This window comes from Pagrus pagrus (genome assembly GCF_965226575.1).
Source record: "Pagrus pagrus genome assembly, chromosome: 8".
NCBI classification, from domain to species: domain Eukaryota; kingdom Metazoa; phylum Chordata; class Actinopteri; order Spariformes; family Sparidae; genus Pagrus; species Pagrus pagrus.
The window spans coordinates 31,709,898-31,731,688 of record NC_140192.1 but is presented as its reverse complement, the minus strand read 5'-3'; the positions used below and the strand labels follow the sequence as shown (position 1 = coordinate 31,731,688).

At 41.5% G+C, this 21,791-nt stretch overlaps 1 protein-coding gene and 1 long non-coding RNA gene across 7 annotated transcripts in view; one reads left to right on the top strand and one right to left on the bottom strand.

The window, feature by feature from the left end:
- Nucleotides 1-388: 388 nt before the first annotated feature.
- Nucleotides 389-2,286, top strand: LOC311260877. The gene is made up of 3 exons (XR_014623068.1): nucleotides 389-875; nucleotides 950-1,040; nucleotides 1,558-2,286. It is a non-coding gene; the product is annotated as an uncharacterized lncRNA (long non-coding RNA).
- A 3,448-nt stretch (nucleotides 2,287-5,734) lies between these two features.
- The window catches only part of whrnb (whirlin b), a 177,636-nt gene continuing 161,579 nt past the window's right edge, over nucleotides 5,735-21,791 (bottom strand). For 3 of the 6 annotated variants that reach the window (XM_084359805.1, XM_084359806.1, XM_084359807.1), the window contains one exon: nucleotides 5,735-7,095. In XM_084359805.1, the coding sequence (XP_084215931.1) occupies nucleotides 6,763-7,095 (333 nt within the window). In that variant the 3' untranslated portion in view covers nucleotides 5,735-6,762. Of the gene's footprint in view, nucleotides 7,096-16,243; nucleotides 21,722-21,791 lie in introns of those variants that run through there. The other 3 variants (XM_084359808.1, XM_084359810.1, XM_084359809.1) reach the window with 1 other exon arrangement.

Below are 21,791 nucleotides of genomic sequence, written 5' to 3'. Positions count from 1 at the left end.
TTGTAATCATCCAAAAAACAATGCAGGCAAAGAGTGAATCAAATCCTGTACATTAAAATCTTATAGATTATAGAAATTTAGTTGCAGCGGGCATTGTGAGAATAATCTCTCCACCAGCTGACTTATACCTTGTATTTTAGACAAAGTGATGTCTCCCAGTACCACCATTTCCCCCATTCGATGTTAAATTGTCGTTCTCTGGCAGTACATTACCGTCAATATTCAAAAAGGTCCTTAATGATTTTTGTTACTGGGTGTTAGGTGTGGCCAAATGTCAGTGCTGTGTGTGTGTGTGTGTGTGTGTGTGTGTGTGTGTGTGTGTGTGTGTGTGTCCTGTCTGCGCCCTGCTCTGCCTGAGCTCAGGTGTTGGCAATCACCTGAGCAGGTTAAAAGGAGACAGCAGCGGGGCGGCTCTCTCTCTCTCTCTCATTTGCAGGTGTGGTGCCGGAGGAGGGAGGTGGCGCTGGCTGCGCAGTCTTTTGTGGTCTTCCTGATTTGCGTTTGGTTTCAGTTCCCCGGCCTGTTGGAGCGCCCAGGCTTCGTTGTTTTCATTTGGGTTTGAGTTCCTGGTAGTCCTGTTTTCGTGTCCTTATTGTTTTTCCTTTATTGCTTAGTTCTTGTGGTTAGGCAGTTTTAGTCGGGAGGAACCCCGGATGCGACGGTCGTGGCAGGCTGGTGTAACCCGCATTTAGTTATCCATTTTATTTATTTATTTATGTATTTTGCGGGTCCACGCCCCGTGACCCCGAACTTCCTTTAATCGCGGGTCACAGAGTTTCACTTCCTCTTCCGTCTCCACTGTGACTGTGGCATGTTGCTGTTGGCGTCGCAAACATTTGACTGGAGCGCTCTGAATCAAGCACCGTCAGCCACTGGTGAGTCTGTTGCCGACAAATTTTAAATCACATACTGTCCGTGTAATTGCTCACTAACGCGCTGTTTTCGCCAGAATCGTTATTGAACGCATCCCATTCAATACTCCATCTGGATTTCCTGTCGGGCCGCGCATGGAAGCTCAGCTCTGACCACTCGGTTCGAAGGTAAAACGATGATCTTTGTTTAAAATGAGACAGCCGAATTGTAAACAATACTTTAGTTTAATTACTCGCTCATGTGGTCTAGAGCATTATTCTTGTTTTGAACAGTTATGTCACTTTTCTGGTTGACTCTACAACGTCTATGAGGTTTGGTCATCATTGACATATTTGTGAACGTAGCTACGTGTTTAATGAATGAATATTGCGCAAATTATTGAAACACTTGAGTCTTACTCTGCTTGAGTAGTTTGAAATTTAATATTGAATGTTTTTGATAAATTATAAAAAGTGCATTTTGACTTTTGATTTTGATTTTTTTACTTTGACTGTGAATATTAACATGGTACTAAGGTGGGTTGGTTACTATTGTACCTTTGATTTATTAAAGACAATTAATTAATTAAAATAATTAATTAATGCATTCGTATTTAGCATGTATGTTTATGCATACATTGATTTTATTTTTGATACTGACTTGGTTATTTCAAATGGAATACTTATGTGTATTTTGGCTTTTTAGGTCAGGTTTTTACTGGACCAACTTTGGATTTTCTTCTTGTGGACCATGATCCATTCATCCCAACTCACATGGCGAGCTAGATCAACAAACTGGTCAAGTTTTACTGGACCAACTTTGGATTTTCTTCTTGTGGACCATGATCCATTCATCCCAACTCACATGGCGAGCTAGATCAACAAACTGGTCAAGTTTTACTGGACCAACTTTGGATTTTCTTCTTGTGGACCATGATCCATTCATCCCAACTCACATGGCGAGCTAGATCAACAAACTGGTAGGAGAAACTCTCTCACACCTACCGGACTGGACAAACCTTTTTTTTTGGATTGACTGGATACGAACTGAACGTTTTTTTTCCTCAAGAACTTTATTGTGAAAAACTAAACAACAAACTAAATCTATTGTGGTGTATTGGTTGTTTTTGTAAATAGTTCTCTGAATACAGACACTCAAACTGCACGACGGTTTCATTCATTCACAATCCAGGCTCCTTTAAAGAACAGGCTTCTGTTGTCGCTATTGTAGCCGTAGTCTACCGCCTAGCCCATATGCGTTACACTGGTCTGGGGTATCTTCTCTCCTTTTGTTCATTTTGGCCATGAACTCCTGCCCCTTCTGTTTTGTTTTGTTTTGTTTTGTTTTGTTCTGGGTTGTTTAATAATCGGGGTTTGGTTGTGTTTGGCTGCGGCCGTTTTGCTTTAATCAAATAAATACTCTTTTGTTATTGACTGTGCTGAGTCGGCGTCCTTTATATGTTACTGGCCTCGTTGTGTTCGAGTGTTTGCTTTTGTTTACGTTAGGGCCGTAACGCTGGGCATACAGGTATAATAATAGGTTGTCACTGTTTTCAAAATACACAGGGTGGCCACCTCATTTTAATACTGTGACGAGCTTGTAAATGGTTCAACCATCCACCAAACCTAAGCCTTTTTTATTTCATTATAAAAACAGAATGACAAATCAGGCTTGAAGAATATTTATGGAATTACTTAGTTGAGATTACTTGCTACTCTCCTGAAATCCTCTTTAGTGGAGTTTTTTTTATTGTTGTTTTTAGGTCCGAACAGTTTAAAGGTCAAGCTAAAGTCTCATGTAAGTGAACACAATGATCTCACCACTGATCATTTTATTCTTACTTCATCCTGGTTGTTACTCTTTTCTTATTGTTATCCATCCATGTTGGAGTGTGAGTATCACTCCATGCTATCCAAGAGGGAATGTGTGCCATAAAATACTAGCTAACAGGGGTATGGCGTTATATTTGAGTCAAAAGTCGCGCGAGCGATAACACATCTGCACGCGCGCAGATCTCTCTGCGCGAGTGAATTATTTCGTGTCACGCGCGCAGATTTCACCGGCCGCGCACACTTGTTTGATCTTCGCGCACATATTCAGCAACAGAGTGAAGCAGAGGCAGGTGCGAGCGAGTAAAAAACAACAGCGACACGTACAACAACACTGTGCAGCTGCTTTGCGCGCGCTGGCTCGCTCCCGTTCTCGCTCTCTCTCTCCCCTGTGCTCGCTCGCGGTGAAGCTCTGCTCGCTCGAAGCAAGACTTTTGACACTTTGGGGGCGGAGACCAAGGCTGACTCCGGCCCTCCTATGATTGGTCATTTTCTGGCTTTAAAATGGAGAGGAGGAGGAGAATTCACTTGGATTATACTGTAGATATCAAGAGTTAGGGTAGTATTTAGTGGTACTTGGGTGTTCCAGCAGCACAAGAACATAATTGGCATAGACATAGAACCAAACATGAAATTTATGGTGGTTAAGAATAAAAAATACAGAAAGAATAATACAACAGAAAAAATATATAGAAAAAGAGCAGTGCAATAAAGTCAAAGTTAAATGATAATGAAAAGGCAGTGAGGTACTGTATATACTGTATAGTACACAATAAAATGTATAGGCCAATGACATCTTATGAGATGTTGGTTTATGAATATGAGTAATAACTAATAAGAAAATTTGTGCACTGAGCAATGTTATTCCTGCCCTCCATTGTTTTCATTTATCATCTATTTGACCTTCAACAAAATGTCACTCACATACAATTATGTATGTAATAACTACTTTCATTTCTTCTTCTTCTTCTTCTTCTTCTTCTTCTTCTCCTCTCCATTTTAAGGCCAGAAAATGACCAATCATAGGAGGGCCGGAGTCAGCCTTGGTCTCCGCCCCTCAAAAGTCTTGCTTCGAGCGAGCAGAGCTTCACCGCGAGCGAGCACAGGGGAGAGAGAGAGCGAGAACGGGAGCGAGCCAGCGCGCGCAAAGCAGCTGCACAGTGTTGTTGTACGTGTCGCTGTTGTTTTTTACTTGCTCGCACCTGCCTCTGCTTCACTCTGTTGCTGAATATGTGCGCGAAGATCAAACAAGTGTGCGCGGCAGGTGAAATCTGCGCGCGTGACACGAAATAATTCACTCGCGCAGAGAGATCTGCGCGCGTGCAGATGTGTTATCGCTCGCCCGACTTTTGACTCAAATATAACGCCATACCAGGGGACTCCTGATATTCCTCCTAAGTATTATTAATGTTGCTGTTTTCTTCTATTCATCCATGAATCCATCTATTCACATTTCAACTTTATCCTCGTTTTTATTTGTGCTCTCATTTTTAGTTTTAATATACTTACTTTTGCTTTTAATATACTATTCTGCATAATAACAGATCTTCTTTCTGTATTGTACATCAACATTTAATTACATTCCTGTAAGTAAAGACTGAGCACAAACGTAGTTTGAAAATTTGATTTACTAGAACTTTAAAATCATTTATCCTCATAATAATTGCCACTTGATGCCAAAGTGTTGTCAGATCAGTTTTTAGCAATTCATTTAAACTGAAATGAAATTATGTTACAAGTGATTTCTTTTTGTGATTTTATCCTGGTTTTTCCAGTTTTCTAGAAAATCACTACTTTCCTGCTCTCTGGGTAGCCTTTTATTTTGATACAGTGTGGAGCTTGAAACATCCAAGTTTAGCCCTCTCTATTTTGATGTAAAAACATAATAACAAATCATCATTAAGAGATTGGTTTCTTCAGTCAGTAGCCTGTTCAATGGCCTCTCTGCAATCTGAAACACTTCCTGGGGCTGCAGGCCACTCATTATGCAGGAGTGTTAAAACCATCGTATGTGAACGGATCCTTAGAATTCCTGCTCCAGCCTGCCAGGAGACTGCTCAGTATGAATTTAAACACTCACACACCTACAAGTCCTCTCTTGGCAAAAATGAAAAAAAAAAAAATAACCAGAAGGCTTTAGACATGATTCTAGCATGATTTAAGGAAAGTCCAACAGGGGACCTTAAAAATGGGACCCGGAAAAACAGAAATAAAGCAGAAATCTGACAGCTGGCGTCTGGCTGCCTTTCATATCATTTCCAGCTCACTGGGGATTCAATATTTTCCAATGCTGAGCCCTTTGTCAATATTTGAAACATTTAAACATTCAATATTTTAAATATTTTATCTTTTACCCCAGGGTTAGAAATTATTTCTGAACATTATTTCACAAACCCAAAGTCTTGTTGACGAGATCAAGGAATAATCTTGTGTGGTTAGATAATGCAAATTTCATAAAGTGTAAAGTTTGTTTTATAATTGCGATCCAAATTCAAACTCCAACACATGTTCCTCTTATCTTCCTCCATCTATGATGAAAAACAGTAGAAACTCTGCAGCATTGGAGTCATGCTGCTAAGGGAGAGAGGAATGTAATTGAAATAAATGGAATTTTATTCCTGATTTAAAAAAGAGGAATAGTCCAGAGTATCAGATGCAGAAGCACCACTGCTATAGCTGAAGAGAGAAATGCAGGAGTATTACTAATTACGCTTTCCCAAATGCATTTCCAAGGAGAATTAACTTTTTAACGTTTTATTGGGTGAAAGTGAAATTCACAAGTGAAATGATTTTGATACTGATTGGAGTGATCAGCCTGTACTGCCTGCACTGCAGAAATGAAAGTCACATTTGGCAAATTAAAATATTATTCATGTTGACCAACTGTTTCTCAGAGAAACCCACACATTAATTAGATAGAGCAAAACAAATCCACAGTGAAGGAACAGCCTAGCCGGGTGTTGTGTAAATTCGGCTTGCTTGACCATTCAGGAGAGATGAAGAAGACTCAGAGACACCAATGACTTACGTTGAAGTAGTTTATACAAGGAGGTGATCAAGGATCAAGGAGGAACAAAATAACAGCACAACTGTATACACAGTGCATTGTCGAGTCAATCCCTTCTCTAGTTTCAGGTTATATCCTCTAAGCTCAGGAACGTGGGAGACAGGGAGTCTGCTACAGCAGATAGGTCGAAGGCAATCCTATGAGTTTACATACACAACAGCCTTGGTGTGTCAGAGATCTGTTTTGTAAACATATCTACAGCAGCTTCGAACTGCTAAGTTTGCAAATACATACAGTACATACACTTTATACAGGGTATGTATGAAATCTTATCCTGTGGGGCCAGAGAGTTCTGGGCCATAGATTTTTCTCCCACACTGGGTAAGTAACACCTGCTGTAGCTGTAGTCCTGAAAAGTCACAACAGTTTCAGTTACTAGGAAACAGTAAAGAGCAGGGCTGGATGAATCTGTCTAGGAGCTATCGGCCCCCTCTTCTATCATCTTATAAGACGATTCGATATGCATCTAGACACAGTTGCTCTAATACAATTCAGGGATGGTACATTTTAAATACAGGACGATTCAGTAAGATTCCGTGCGAATTGATACAACACAATGCAATCCAATAAAGTTCTTAACATTTGTTTAATGTAGTCATGAAGACATGAGTAGTGCTTGCTCATGGGATAAATGTTGGGTAACTAAATAAATTAATTAATTAAGGGAGTATGTAAACCTGCTCAATTTGGAAAGTGTCATGATATGTCTTATTGTGAATTTAGCGCTATACAAATAAAGGATGATTGATTGATTGATTGATAGTCATTCATTTTCCATCATCCAGGGAACCCAAGTATTTTTGTTACTTTATGGCATGGGGAAACAATAGAAGACAAATGTCATTTTGAAACCACACTGAGGGCAGCAATGAGAGTGATGACTGGTTGCACTGATGTCACTAATGTCCACATCAGGATTGTCCTCTAGTCACTGGCTGTTGCCAATCATGATTGTGTTTCTGACTTTTTGACTTCTTGTATGAACAAACATTTTGACATTATCAAGCATTAGCATTATGTTATGATTACCGTAGACCTTACAGAGTTGTAGCAGGAGAAACTGTTATGCTGTGTGGTGCAGGGCAGAACCCAAAAGCGGACAACGAGGCAGGAGTAGAGTGCAGGAAGATTTGTTGATTCTTCACAATGAAATATGAAGGGCAAGTTGTAGCGAAACTCCAGCTGGAGAATCCGTTGGAGAGGAGAGGAGAGGTTGCTCACTGTGGCACTGGTGGACCTGGTGGCATGTGGAGGCTCAGGTGAGCTTGTGGTGAGGGTGCTGGCTGCAGAGGTGCTGAGAGCTGGGTTGTGGGGCGCGGGGCGACTGGTTGAGATCGCAGATGAACACTGGCGGTGAAACAAAAGACAATTAGTTTTCTACGAGAAGACACAAAATTCACTGATACAAGGCCTGAAGAGTTCGCTGAGCTCTGGGATGACAGGGGAATCTTGAAGAGTGCGCCCACTGCAATACCTGGGACCGGACCTCCTCCGGAACGAACAGGCGGTTTGGTGAACCTGTTCCAGGGTCAGGGTGTCTGCGCTGAGCCTCCCGCACTATAGTCTCTTTCTCCCAAGTAGTGGCTCCAATGATCCAGGGGGAGGGCACGATGGGCTCGGGGTCAGCTGTAAGTGTGTCTGAGGTGAAGAAGTGAGAGAGAGCATCTGGGTTCCCATTCCGGGAGCCGGGTTGGTACGAGAGTGTGTAGTTGAACCGGCTGAGGAACAGGGACCAGCGGGCCTGGCGGGAGTTGAGTCCTCAACTGCCTGGATCTTAGCGGGGTCCGCTTGGAGTCTCCCCAGGGCTATGACGAAGCCCAGGAAGCTGACCTCAGTGGAGTGGAATTCGCTTTTCTCAGGTTTCACAAACAGTTCGTTCTCCAGGAGCTTCACCTGTTGAATGTGTTCGTCTAGATTCTGGGAGAAGATCAGTATATCATCTAAATAAATGAAAACAAAGTGATTCAGCATATCACGGAGAATGTCATTTAACAAGGCTTGAAACATAGCTGGGGCATTGGTAAGGCTGAAAGGCATCACCAGATACTAAAAATATCCAAGTGGTGTCTTAAATGCGGTCTTCCATTCGTCGCCCTCCCGAATGCGAACAAGGTGGTTAGCGTTGCAAAGATCCAGCTTGGTGAATATCATTGCATGGCATAAAGGCTCGAAAGAGGAATCAATAAGGGGAAATGGATTATTTTTTTTCACCGTGATGTCATTCACACCCCAGTAATCGATACAGCGGCAGAGGGTCCCATCCTTTTTGCCAACAAAGAAAAATCTCTCTCCTGGCATGAGAGGTTATACAGACGGCTGGAGTGGAGTGGCTTCAATGGGAAGGCGTGTCTGTTCAGCCAAGGCGGCGTCAATGAAGTTATCGTCAGCGCCACAATGAGTCCACAAAAACATGTGTAACCTGCATAAAAAATCAGGTCACTAACCCTGTATGTCATTTAGACACTCTCAGTGCATCTCCTGTACTTCCTGACTTCCCCTAAGTCAAGTATCGCCTGAAGAAGTCTGCACCTGTGTGCGATGCAATTTTCCTCTAAAATAACACAAAGCAAACAGTAGCAGATAGCCACGGATAAATGGAAATAGACGATCCGCAGGCAGACCCGGTAGTCACAGACAGATCCAGGTTTCGTCTCGATAAGCTGTGAGCTGAGGAGGATAACCCCCTTTATGAGAATTTATGCTTGATGACCCTCTGGTGAGTTAGCAGACTGCTAGCCGGCTGTTCGCTAGTTGACTGGAGGAAAAAAAATGAATGTATTGTGCTATTAACTTGGTTTAAGTTGGTCTATGTTACTTAATAAATGTCGTAAGATGTTTTCCAATGTTTTCCCACGACTTTCGTGCACTTTATATTGTAGTTCATTGCTTGAGAAAAGATTGCTAGCTTTTATGCTAACGCTAATCACGTCCGCAATATGCTAATCACTAGCCCGAGTTGCTAATTGCTTTATTGTTTGTTGTGGTTAGCCCATGCTAATCGCTAAGTTAAATCTAAGTTTACATGTTTTGCAACGAGAAGATTTCATTAATTTTTTTATGCCATTTGAATTACTCATTTTGTGTTATTGGCCACTGCAGTGGGTAACAGTGCCATTAAGGTGTGGTACATTTCATGTTTGATTGTGTATAAAAATTGTAATTCATTTGATATTAAAGAGTTAAATATTAAAAAGGTGGATTAAAATAGCTAAAAATGTATGATATAAGTCAAATAAAGGTTAAAAAGGATGCATAAATCATGTGTCTCTTAAAAATAGTACTGTTGTGTATGGTAATTCATGAATAATTGGTTACATTTATGGTTAGAACTAATTCATAATAATTCATTTTAGTGTGTGTATGTATTGCCTTGATGCTTGGTGATATATTTCATGCCTAGAACTGAGAAAATGTTGAGATCTCATAAGGAACTGAGACAGAATCAGATGAAGATCCTTACAACTTTGCACTTTCTGTGTAGGTTGTTTTTTTTTTGCTAGTCTGATCAACTGTCAGAGAAATAGAGAGAGAGACGATTAAGGTGGCCAGCCCAGCCCAGCGATTCTAAGTGAGAGAGAGTGTTGGAGATGTGGTGTGGCCTGCAGAATCTACTTTGAAGACTCCAGATCATCTGAATCACACATTCTGAGAACAAATAAGACACACACACTCTTCACCTACCCGGATAGTAGAGATTGAGGATGAAGTTGATGAAATTGATTGATTGAAGTAAAAAGTACAGCTAAGCTGTCAATGTTATTATTTGTTGTGCATCGATATTAAAGTGTCACCTGTCCAAATGAAACCACACCCACTCCTTTTCATGAGTAACTTCCTGGTGCAGCTCCTACTGGACCTAGAGTGTGATGTGATGTCTCCTTAACCTAAAAGTCAGGACCAAAGGTGCTACACATGAATGGGAATTGAATCACATGACCACTGGAGGGATGCAGGTTAGATTGAGGTGAATAAGAGGGCTAGAGTTTGAGGAAGTCTGGCTCGCCAAGGTGCCCTCTTTCAATGGCAAGCTGGTCCAGGCTGACCACAGTAGAGGCACAGCTGGCTCGAAACACAGCGTTGATGTCCCTCAGGAGATAAACGGGTTCTTGACACTTGCATGGGCTCCTCCAGGGCAGTAGGGGGAGTTCTGGGGATCCTGGGAGAATGTGAGAAGTTCTGGGGAGCTGGCAGAGAGTGAGATATCTGGCTGGGAGTGGAGCTAGCAGATCTACTGCTGGTAGAAGCCCTCTCTCTGTCTCTCCCTAAGACAGTTATCCAGGCGTATAACTAGAGAGATGAGTTCCTCCAAGGAAGCTGGCTCCTCAGACAGTGTGCTGTTAGCAGACAGTGTGTCTGTATTCAAATTAAACTATAGGCCAACTTACGTAAATGGTCAAAAATATTCTCTGTTGGTTAACCATTTCATTGTTCAACATTAACATTCCTAATATGAACAATGTTATTCTCAAATTCTTCTAAAATAAATGTTTTATGATAAAGGAAAGGCACTCAACACATTTCTTAGATCTCACCAAAAAACACAATGTGTTTGAATGCAAATATAGTGTAGCGGGTTGGGCGGTAGGTGGCCTGAGTTTCCCAACATGCTTGAGTCAGTCTGTTTGAGGCCATAGGTGGAAGTAAACTGTGTTTAAATGTGTTCTGAATTATAACTAATGTTGCGTGTTATGCAGTAGTTCGTGCTAATGTCTTCTTCAAATTTTTATAATAGATTATGGTTGCTGTTTGGGTAAAAAACAGTGTTGCACCATGAGTTGAGTAGCACACACGTTTCATCTCTCTGCCCGAGTTCTTGCAACAAGAAACCTAAGTCTGTTACATTGGTGTCAGAAGTGGTACACAAGATAGCAGCCATGTTAGAAGCAAAAGAAGACCTCATCACAAGCCTACACCTCTTTGAGGTGCCTGTCCAAAGAAGAGAGAATATGCGGCCATGGTGGAGACGTACCCTGAGGAAGATATAGGTGGCCTGCCAAATGGATCCAGTGATCCCCAGCCAGTGGCGGGAGATTAATGCTGAGGGATCCAGCAAGGGGTAGCTAGCCCACTGCTGCTGACAGAGGCATTGTGAAGCAGCCCTGCCATTCCTCCTAAATGGGCAGTGGCCAAAACACCTCCACCAGTGGTGACAGCAAGAAACAGCACCCCACTTCCCCTACACACGGCACTGTGCCAGTGCCATCAGAGGGTCCCCGACAGAACACGATGAAGCTGCTACTTTATGTTGTGAAAGAGTCAGTTGAGCAGTTGAAACAGCGGTACAATTGCCCTCACTCTGGAATGCAGCATGGAACATCAAGTGCACCAGGCAGACCAGGAGGCAGCGACGACGAAGAAGCTACCTATCATGTCACCAGTGCACCTCCAGAAGGACCACGACAGGGAGGTGGAATGACTGGTGGTCTACAAATGGACATTATTGGTGTGGAGAGCTAGGCCACATCACATCCATGACCAATTCTGGTTAGCCAACATACAATATACACATATCATTGGACTGGATCTGCTGGTCAAGTGGGAGGCCGTGGTGGATATACTCAGAGCTACATTCTACCTGGGTTCTGAGATCATAACAATCCACATCACTAGTGAAGAAGGACCGCAACATGCCTCCACGCTATTGAAGGCCCTAGAGTCCCCCACTCCTTCACCAGCAGCCAAGGGGCCAACCATGGCCTGCCACCAGCTGGAGACTCCTCCACACTGTCACCATCAGCTAGAACCTGTCTGTCCATGGTGCTGCTGCCACCAGCCTAGGGGCTAGGGGTGGAGCCGAACCCGAATACGGTATTCGGGAAGGCACAAATAACGTGTTTTTTACAAATACTTATTTCGAACAAATACTTTAAAAAATATTTGTATTCGGGAACAAGAAAAACATCATATCAAAAAGCTACGTTTCCTCATGAGACGGCAGTACATGCCCGGATGAGTGAGTGAGTGACGTTCAGTAGTCAAAACACCGCTGTTCCGACCCCCCCGCCCCCGCAGCTGTCCATGGTGCTGCTGAACCAGGTGACGTTGTTGACACTCTGCGTTGTGGCTTGTCAGTGAAACGCGCGCTGCTCAGGGACTGGGCAGATCTGTCCCACTTGCTTTGTCCCTCACTGCGTTGGGAGATCTTCCACAGACTAAAAGAAATACACATTGTTTCTCTCCCCCGCTCCGCTCGAGCGCGGCTGAACGCGGCTTGAGCCCACTTCACGGGCGCGAGGCTGCTGCAGCCGGCGACCCTGCTGACAGCAGACCGGGGGAGAAAAAAAATTCTTTGCTCGGTGCTTTGGTTGGGTTTTAGGCAATGAAGAGAAGAGTTGGTAGTTGGTTAAGATTAGTAAAAAAACCAGGTAGAGGCCAGAAGCATAATGACCGTTAGCTATAGGCTACTATGTCATATTATTTACAGATCAAGTTTAGTTCTTGGAGCTCTGTGCATTAGAAAGAACAGTTCTTTTAAGTATTATTTGTTTTTATTCTGTCTGCTCAACGTCCTCCAACAAGGACGGGTGGTGGTGGGGTTCATAATGTTCACAATGATATTTTATTAGTTGTTGGTTTAACCATGGATGAGGTAATGGCTGTTATGTTATTTTCTTTTCAATGACATTCCTTGTTACATGTTCATTGCTGGATTTATGGAAAAACATCAACCAATATTGCATATCCATAATTATTATAATGGATAATTAAAGAATACTTACACTATAACGAATATTAGAAGTGTAACTCAAAAAAAAAAATATATTTTACGCCTATTTTGAATTTTACTCGAATACAAATACAAATACAAATACTTTTCCCCCCTCAACAAATACAAATACAGATACAAATATCGGCTGCTCTGCACACCCCTACTAGGGGCTTTTCACCTCAATGCCATCACCCAAAGACAGTGGGTACACGAATCATAACCACCACTTCGAGGGTCCACTGTGTTAGAGCCACCAACTGGGGGGGTCCTCCGCCCAGCTGCCGGCAGCAAAAGGTTGACCCGTGCCATGGGAGCTGCGAGTTCTTAGAGGCAGTTTCAGCTCCCTCAACCTCTGCAGCAGCTACTGGCAGGTGGAGTTGCCACTGAAGGTACAACACAAGACTGCATTTTCCATTGGCCAAGGGATGTAGTAGTTTAAGGTGATGCCCTTTGGCCTTTGCAATACCCCAGCCACCTTCGAGTGTCTCATGGAGAGGGTCTTGGTTGAAATTCGCCAGAGCTGCTGTGTTGTCTACCTGGATGATCTCCTAGCCCAGGTTGCAGCCTTTGACAGTGCGCTGTCCAACCTGAGGGGATGTTTTCCACGCTAGCCGCCAGGCTGGTCTGTGTCTTCACCCTGTCTTGTTGCCAGTGCAGCAGTCCACCAACAAGTGAAGATGGCAGTAGTTAGGGACTGGCCTCTCCCCTGCAACATTGGAGAGCTGCAGATGCTTCCTAGACCCCTTCCCTACGCCATCAAATGTTTCTAATAGATTATGGTTGCTGTTGGGTGTTGCACCATGAGTGAAGTGACTCACACGATTAGTGACTTCCCACCTGTGTGGATGCAATTTGTCTAGTTTGAAAGCTGCAAATTAAAGAGCATTTCCTGCGAGTTCATCTCTCTGCTGGATTTCTTGCAACAAGTAACCTAAGTCTGCTACAATAGTTTTGTTTACCTTTTAATATGTAAAACTACATTTTCACACACAACCCCTAAACAAGACAGAGCCTAAAGACTAAGAGATAACGTAGCTTGAGCTAAATTGAAACTATGATTTAGTTTTGAATGTTTTTATACAATTTTCCATCTAAACAAATTTTCACAAGCCAACTGACAGTCAGCCTGAGGCTTCCTGGGCCTCTGGGAGTCCTGAGCCAGATGCTCACATTGCCATGTGGAAAATAGAGCCTTGGTTAAGAGAAAGTGATCAGCAGTTCTCATCACTGCTGCACCATATTATGTAAGCTCTTCACATTAGCTACTGTCATAGCTCACATTATTGGGACTACTTTTTCCCTTTCAATTCAGTAAGCACCAGGGATGTGGCTCACAACTGTTTGGATTATCAATTAATCTTGAATATTCTCCCTAATAATCAATTAATCGTTTATAAATCATCTTTAAAATGCCAGAAAATAGTGATAAACACCTATCACACTTTCCCAGAGTCTGACCAACAGTCAAAAACCTGAATATATATTCAGCTATTCAATTCACAAAATCTTATAATCAAAATAAGAAGGACCATCAGTCAATAAAGAGACACACACTACGACTTCCTGTGAGGAGGTGTCTAACTGACTTCAATTTCACTCCTGCCATTTACTGACGCAAGAAATTGTGCAAACAAAATATAGATCTTCTGTCACCTGAGGACAACCCTGACACTGACTCTAATCCCTCAACAAAGTCCCTCAACATATTTGATCAGTTTTCTGCAAAGAGTTTGGTGTGTATAAATCTGCAGATTGGTGTATTCTCCATAACTTACTATAGAGATCCATATGCCATCTGCCTGAATAATATTTTACATTTTGTGGACCACAAAATGACAATCATATGAGAGAAGGAGCTGGTTATGCAACTGTATATCTTGGCCATAGATCTAGCAGACAATGTTCTGTTTCATGTGTCATTGTATTGAATCATGGTAATGCCAAGGGCTTCACAGTTCAACACTAGAGTGCTCTGTATATTTTTCACTGTGCAGCAGCTTCTCTTTGTGAACTGTGACATATGAGTCATTAGGGGTTTCTATGGCTTCTCTGCTCTAGGCGAGCTGGAGGCTGGAGCTTCTTTGAGCTGTATGCCTGCACTTTACAGCCTCATCCAGACACTGCACTTTTCAGCTCTTCACTCTGCTTATAAAATACAAAAACCTCTCTGAAATAACAGCTATTTGCATTATGGTTGCGTTATGGAAGCCGGATGCTGTTTGATGGTTCTTAAGTTGGCTAGCTGAATTTGTTTGTGGATTACAGGTACTGTACAGCGATGGCAACCTTAGATCATAGTAAAAGGTTGCATAGTAAGCTCATATAAGGCTTCACCAAAGCTATAATTAATTTACAGTGGAGTCACATCAGACAGACAACCAAAACAGCCTAATCAAGTGACCGAACAATGAAAAGGTACATATGTCAGAAATGCATTATCTGTAGATTAGATAGCTGTACATGTCAGGCTCGTCCACATGCATCAAACCCTATTACTTGAAAAAAAAATAAAAAATCATATAACGACACTGATCGTTTATTGGCAACAACATAATAAGTTGCCTTCCTGGCTATAGGATTGGGGCCCCTTCTAACTAAAAAGCAATTTGGTTTTCTTATTTTATGCTAACTTGCATGTACCGCCAGTCAAATATGAGCTGCTGTAACCCTGTGATTCCACTGGGCACATCTCTGTTACCTGGTGTGTGCACCGCTGTTTTGTTCCATCCTCCACATGACTTCATATCCTAGGGGAATGTTTCAGAAGTGGAGCGTCATGCCTGCCTGATGTTGTTGACTTGCTCAGATTGTGTTTATTCCATCATTTCTCCTTGATTTTTGTGATTCTACTGTTGTTGAGTAGGCTGCGGAGTTAAATCGTTTTGTTATTTGTCTGTTTTAAGTGTGTTCATGTGTCAGCTCATTTCTTTAAAGGTGTGATGTGTGTGTGTGAAGATTCGCCACCTTGTCAAAGGTTGCTCCAAATGAATAGGGGCCTCATATCACCAGAGTATCTACCAACTGCTGCTCACTAAACTGTTTGCTGTAGATATTGCTTGCTGTAGCAACTAGCTGCTGCTAGCTAGTTTGAACAGTTAGCCACGCAGCTAGTGGCTCTACTAGCTGACTGGAGTCTGCAGGGACTGCAACAGGGCTCAGCTCTACCAGGCTCAGCAGCCTCCCAGTCAACACGTCTGGACAGCAGACTAGGACCGAACCTCCAAGACTGATGGAGGTCAATTTACAGACAGGGGATACAGTATGGAGGTGATTTACAGCAGGTCTGATCAGGACTACTACTCTGGGCGTGTTAAAGACAGCAGGAGGATTAGGTTTTTTTCAACCTTGATTTATTCAGCGAGGGTTCACTGACAATGATGTTCTCTTTTTCAGGAACACCCTGATCACATTCACCCAGTTACACATTCACACCTGGTAGCTGCTCAATACAACCACAGACTGTTGGCATTTGAGCAGCTCCACTGAAGCCTTTACAGTTAAGGGCCTTGCTCAATTGCTCTATTTAACCAGATAACAGGTGATTTTTGGAACACTAAAAAGAGAAAGCTAGGTAAGCTGGACAGGGCTAGCTGGTTAGCATGCTAACTTCAGTAGATATCTCTACAACACAGCACATCTTTGAGATGATGTCAACACTGCTGGTTTTTCTCACTCTGTTGATGATGTAAGTTAACTTTTTAGAATCTTTTAAACCAAAATTTGACCAGATCTACACATTGCATCTTTTAGCCAAATAATACAACACAACATGTATGGTTAGTTTTATCAGACTTGTTTATTATGTCGTCAGGAAATCTGTTTGGGGGATATCTGAAAGTATTTCACTCGTTTTGCCTTTTGAAAAAAGAAAGGATTGCAAGAACCAATGCAGGAATAAGTGACTTGTTCTGAAGGATATTTTTGTGCTGAGACAGCTGTGATAGGACATGGGAAGGGAAACATATAAGAGATGTTTTCAGTTACATCAGCCACAAAGGGGTTACATAATTGTGTTCAACAAAATTCTCTAACTTTTCACAATTTACTGTATATACACATCTATAAATCTATGTGCAGCCTTTTCTGTACAAGATATATAATATTCGACCAGTTTGCATTCACAAAAAAACAAAACATAGTCTGATTTAGACAGCATTTAAATAGCACAGTATTGTCACCGACACTTCATACTTGAATCCAGACACTTCAGCATTGCATTACTCATACATCTTATCACTAAACTCCTACATTTCTCTACTAATCGGTATTATCTCACTGTAGAGGGATTATGTCATTAGATTACAAAAATATAATATAACCATCATTAAAAGAATCAGACCAAAATAAATTTTTGAAAGTATACTACTTTTTTCTCAATCTGGATTACTTGACTCCACTGTATTACTTTGGATCATGGTTACAGTCTTGAAAAGAACAGATACCAAAATATGTCTCAGCCCAATGGAACCACGCAAATCTTTCTGAAGGCACAGACCAAATAAAAGCCACATAGACGACTGACTGTTCTGCTCTTTTCTACTGCAGAGGTTTACAACCACTGTGTGCTGCAGGCAACAATGTGCATCTATTAAATCAGCTACATTGCATTTACTGAGGTGTTCACGGCCCAGGATGGAAATTAATCAGTAAATACTTTAACTCCATAGACCATATTTAACAGAACCAATTGGGAAAACATTGGTTGAAATAGGGGTCTTGTAAAGTAAATCAAAAATAAATGAACTGGTTGGTGACTCATAAGACTCAAAATTGGAGTAGATGAGACAGAGTGAAGTGTGAATAAAGAAAACACTAGATCCTTCATTTACCATTATGCAACTGATAACATCTTTTTGTTAGAAGTGGTCATTTACTAACTGCTTAAGATAGTGTGTTACACAGAGCCATCAGGAACTCTCCCTTACTCTGTGTTCCAGGCAACTCGGAACCCCAAAATTTCTTATCTACTAGAAAAATAGCTCAGTGGGAATTCCTACATGTAAACTGGGGGCATGTCCATACACCCCAACTTCATGAGAGAGCAGATCTCTGATGTCACACAACAATGGCATCACCCATGCGGAGGGGGTAGGATGTATTTGTAGACCACTGTATCTGTATTAGGCAACTGAATTTAATATTTAGATACATTTCCAAGAATAAAAGTACCATAAAAAAAACATTGACTGGAACACAGCATTAGAAACTGTTTGGAGAAGGGCAGGCACCATTATTGATTTCAAACTTAACAGTCACTTCTCTCGCTGGTCGCCACACCCAAACAATTTTCTCAGACATGACTCCAGAGCCATAGAAGGCTTTATACAGCTGCTTTCACATGCTGAGTAGTACATCTAATCACTAATACAATTAATTTGATGTGTTAAATCAGTGGAATGCCCCGTTAAAGGGAAACTCCACCAATTTAACACCTTAAAGTGTGTTTACAGGTCTTGGGCAGTACTACTTTTTCAAACTGTCCATAATGATTCGATCAGTGTTATATGAGTGCAAACCAGTGGACTGCTTTTTAAACCTGCAGACTTCATTAACCACAATGCAACAGAGCCACTGAGTGAGATCACTGAAGGCAGTTTATCAGATAAATTAAATTTCACATGTGCAATATTACTCCCCAAGACCTGTAAACACACTTTAATATGTTACCCTTTAACTGTAAGTGATCCTTCTCTGTATACCACCGCAACACTGCAGGCTCGAAGATTGCGTCAAGAGCAAATACTGTAGCTTCAACTCAAAAGCAAATCTACAAAGAAACACTGCCATGAATTGAGTTTTTTCACATCACTGTGGAGATGATCTAATAATAGCAACAACATCATCATACAGTTTGGGAGAGTTGTTACTGTGTTAGTGAGCGCAGTACTGAGTACACTCTGAAGTATCTCTGAAGGGCCTCAGGCACAGATACATATTTGGTGGCAAAATCATGAAAATATACATGCAGTCTAGTTTACTATGTGAAAACTATTATAACAGCAGTCTGATAGAACTTCAATAACTGACCTTCAATAAATCCTACCTTCATGAATTGACAGCAGGGCTGTTACATTACAGAAGCTGCATTAGTTTTAGCTGGCTTGACCTAATAAACTGGCAAGTCAGTGTCATTTTTGTATGACCAATGGGCACACAGCAGCTGTGTTTTTTTTTACTAGAGCTAGTAAGACAAATTGCTTCCTCCCACAGTCAGCGAGTAGTATGGCTTTCTCACTTGGTCATCATGTCTTCGTACAAACCTGAATGAGGGTTGGTCTTCCTGCTTCTGTTCCGCACAGTGTGTGCACACCTTATTAATTATAATAGGATACTCTAATCTGATCAGTGTTTCCTGTGCAGTACATTAGCAGCCCACTGATTCATTACTGAGTCTCAGTCCTCATCAGCATCCCACAGAGTGCAGGATATGGATATGCTAATACATACAGGACCTTCATTGATCTCTCCTGTGTAGGTGTTAGGATGTGGTTTCACATGGAGCATGGCACATCCTGCACCCAGAGGACGTGAGAGAAAATGTAAGTGAGGTGAAGTAGTATTGTAATCCTGGAAAATATTAAACACTACTGTAAACTATTTAATATTATAAAAAGTTATATTCATGTAGGGACTATAAGCAATCTACATTATATACAAACTATCATATCGATAATGTTTGTGTTATAGCTATTGAATTACATATGGCTAAAATACTGAAGAGATGATACAAAACGGACATATATAAAATGATTGTAGTGGGTTAAATGTATATACGCTTTGAAAAGAAAAGCACCAATTTGGTCATCGTGAACACGCTGCTAATGTGTAAATCTGTGGGGACTGAGTTTGATGAGGTTCAATTTCCATATCCGATTAGTTGATTAATGTCAAGTACATTTAAGAATCTTAAATCCTCTTAATAAATTGTCTTCTAAGGCAGACTAATGGGACATACTGTAATTCTGTCAGTTGGTTTTGCCATGATATGCTGGTTGAGATATTGGAATTACAGGTTTTCATTCACAATATATCAGGGGATAAATGATGCCAACCATGAGTCAAACAATATTTGCAAGAATGTTTGTTAAAGTTGTCTCAGAGAATTTTAACTTCAATTTCACAACTTTGTGCGTTAATGAAACCTCTGCTGGGCAGAGCTGAACAGCCTAATCTAAATCTTTTAGAATTAGACTTTAGTCTAATTGACTCAAGTTGAAAATTGAGCAGGGACAGAGGGAAGGTAACATCATCATCATTGTCACTGAACAATAACATACAGTAGGCACACTTTCATCTCGGGTAGAAAAAAAATGCCTGTTGATTTATTATTTATTTGAAATGATGACTTTTTCCGAAACCTAACCAGGTAGTTTTGTTGCCTAAACCTGACCAAACTGCGACTGAAAACTGAAAAACTGAAAATATTCTTTTAAATACCTGAAAGGATAAACTCACTGATTCTAAGAGTCAAAATCAAGAACGTCTGACCATTAGAGGTTTGAAGCTTCACTGGCCTCACGATTCAATTTGATTGCGATTCACCTGTCAACGATTCGAAAGAAAAACAATTCACAATGCATCTCAGTGTATGTCATCCTCAATGATCTATACTACTGCACATGGCTACTTTTCATCATTTAAAATTCCCCTGTTATTCAGTACGTCCTTCCAACAATCAGACTAGCAGTCTACAAAATAAAAGCTGCATCTTTTCAATACATAAACTTTACAAAAACAAAACACTGATCCACCTGCAGTGCCTTTCACATTTGTTGTAATCTACAATAATATTGTTCTCACATGGCAGCTTTACGATAAGGCATTTATTGACCCCCTTAGAGTTGGGCAGCAAAGTTGACCGCGCCTCCTCAGATCTTGGCTGATTAGCTGGGCTGCTGTAACACTTATTATTTATGGCTGCAGACGTTAGCTTCAGGTGAAAATGGCTGACGATTAGTAATTGTTGTGAGGCAGAAGTCACAGTCATCATGAGTCTCGTCCAGTCCGTGCTTCCCTGCATTCCGTTTGAAAAAAATACTAGGTGAGTCTTTTTAATCACTCTCAGATGATCTCTGCCTCCCTCCGACATCCCTCCTACATATGTAACGTTAGCCTAATTTTCGCCCACAGTTCAAAGCATGGGAGCAACGTTGCAACGTAATTTCATTGTCCAGCAGAGGCCGGACAGTCAACAATCACCATGAGCTGCAGACTCTTTAAGCTCTGTCTCTGCATCGATGCAGAATCTTCAATGTCCTTTTCACGATGCATCTTATAATCGAGATTTTTCCACACTTTTACTAACAACAGAGGAGACACAAACTCTGGTCATACACTCAAAACCACGGGCTGGGACAGTCACAGACTCAAATAGTGCACTGCTACATCCTGCAAACACCCATCCAGGTGAAATACCACAATTTTAATGGACCCCTGGGTGGACACGCTAATTATCTCCCCTTGTCAAGTGCAATGTTGTGACGTGCACCAAGGTTAAGGGCACCGGCTTGTTAAAACTTTTCCATTCATCTCTGTTCAAGCAGTGTGAAAACATTGTTTAGTTGCACTTTTGTTTGAGATCGAAAGTTACCATCATAGTGATCGTCATATCATAGTTGTGTGCATGACAGCGCATTAAGGGACTTTTAATGTTGTCTCGTTAGTGTTCACTTTTGGTTTTACCTTCAGCTAATCTGGCTGAAGTGCTTGTTTGCTGTCTGGTCATGTTTCTTGCCCTGTCTGACTTTTTGTTCAAAGATCACAGTATGATATACAGTACTGACTTTAGTTTGAAATCTAAGGAAACAGAATTAACATTAATAAAACAATTGCAAATAGTATTTGACCCAGGTATGACATTTATGGCAAACATCAACGCAATATCCTTTTTTAAATTTCACTTGTGCAAATCTCTGTAGAGTGCAATCGACAAATACCTGACACATGTTTCCATAAATCCTTTTCCTGAAATTAAAATGAGGGCCATAATTATAGGACAACATTGTGTGGTTCAGTTCATATGATTCCCTCAAAGCAGTAAAACTGTGTCTTCTCCTACTAAGCTGCGTAAAGTGCAAAGTCCTCATACTAGAGTCCTGGTTCAACCACCAGGAAGTCAATGTGGTCCTTCTCTTTGGTCTTGAAGGCCTCAGCAATGATCCGAGCAGCATCCTTGTGCTCCCGACCTCTCAGGGAAATGCCGTTGACCTCCAGGATGACATGACCCACCTTCAGCTGGCCGCAGTTGTGAGCCGATCCTCCTTTCTGTCAACAGGGATATGAGGGGAAGGTAGGAAGGCATTTCACATTTTTAGAAAGATTTTTTTTTATGGTG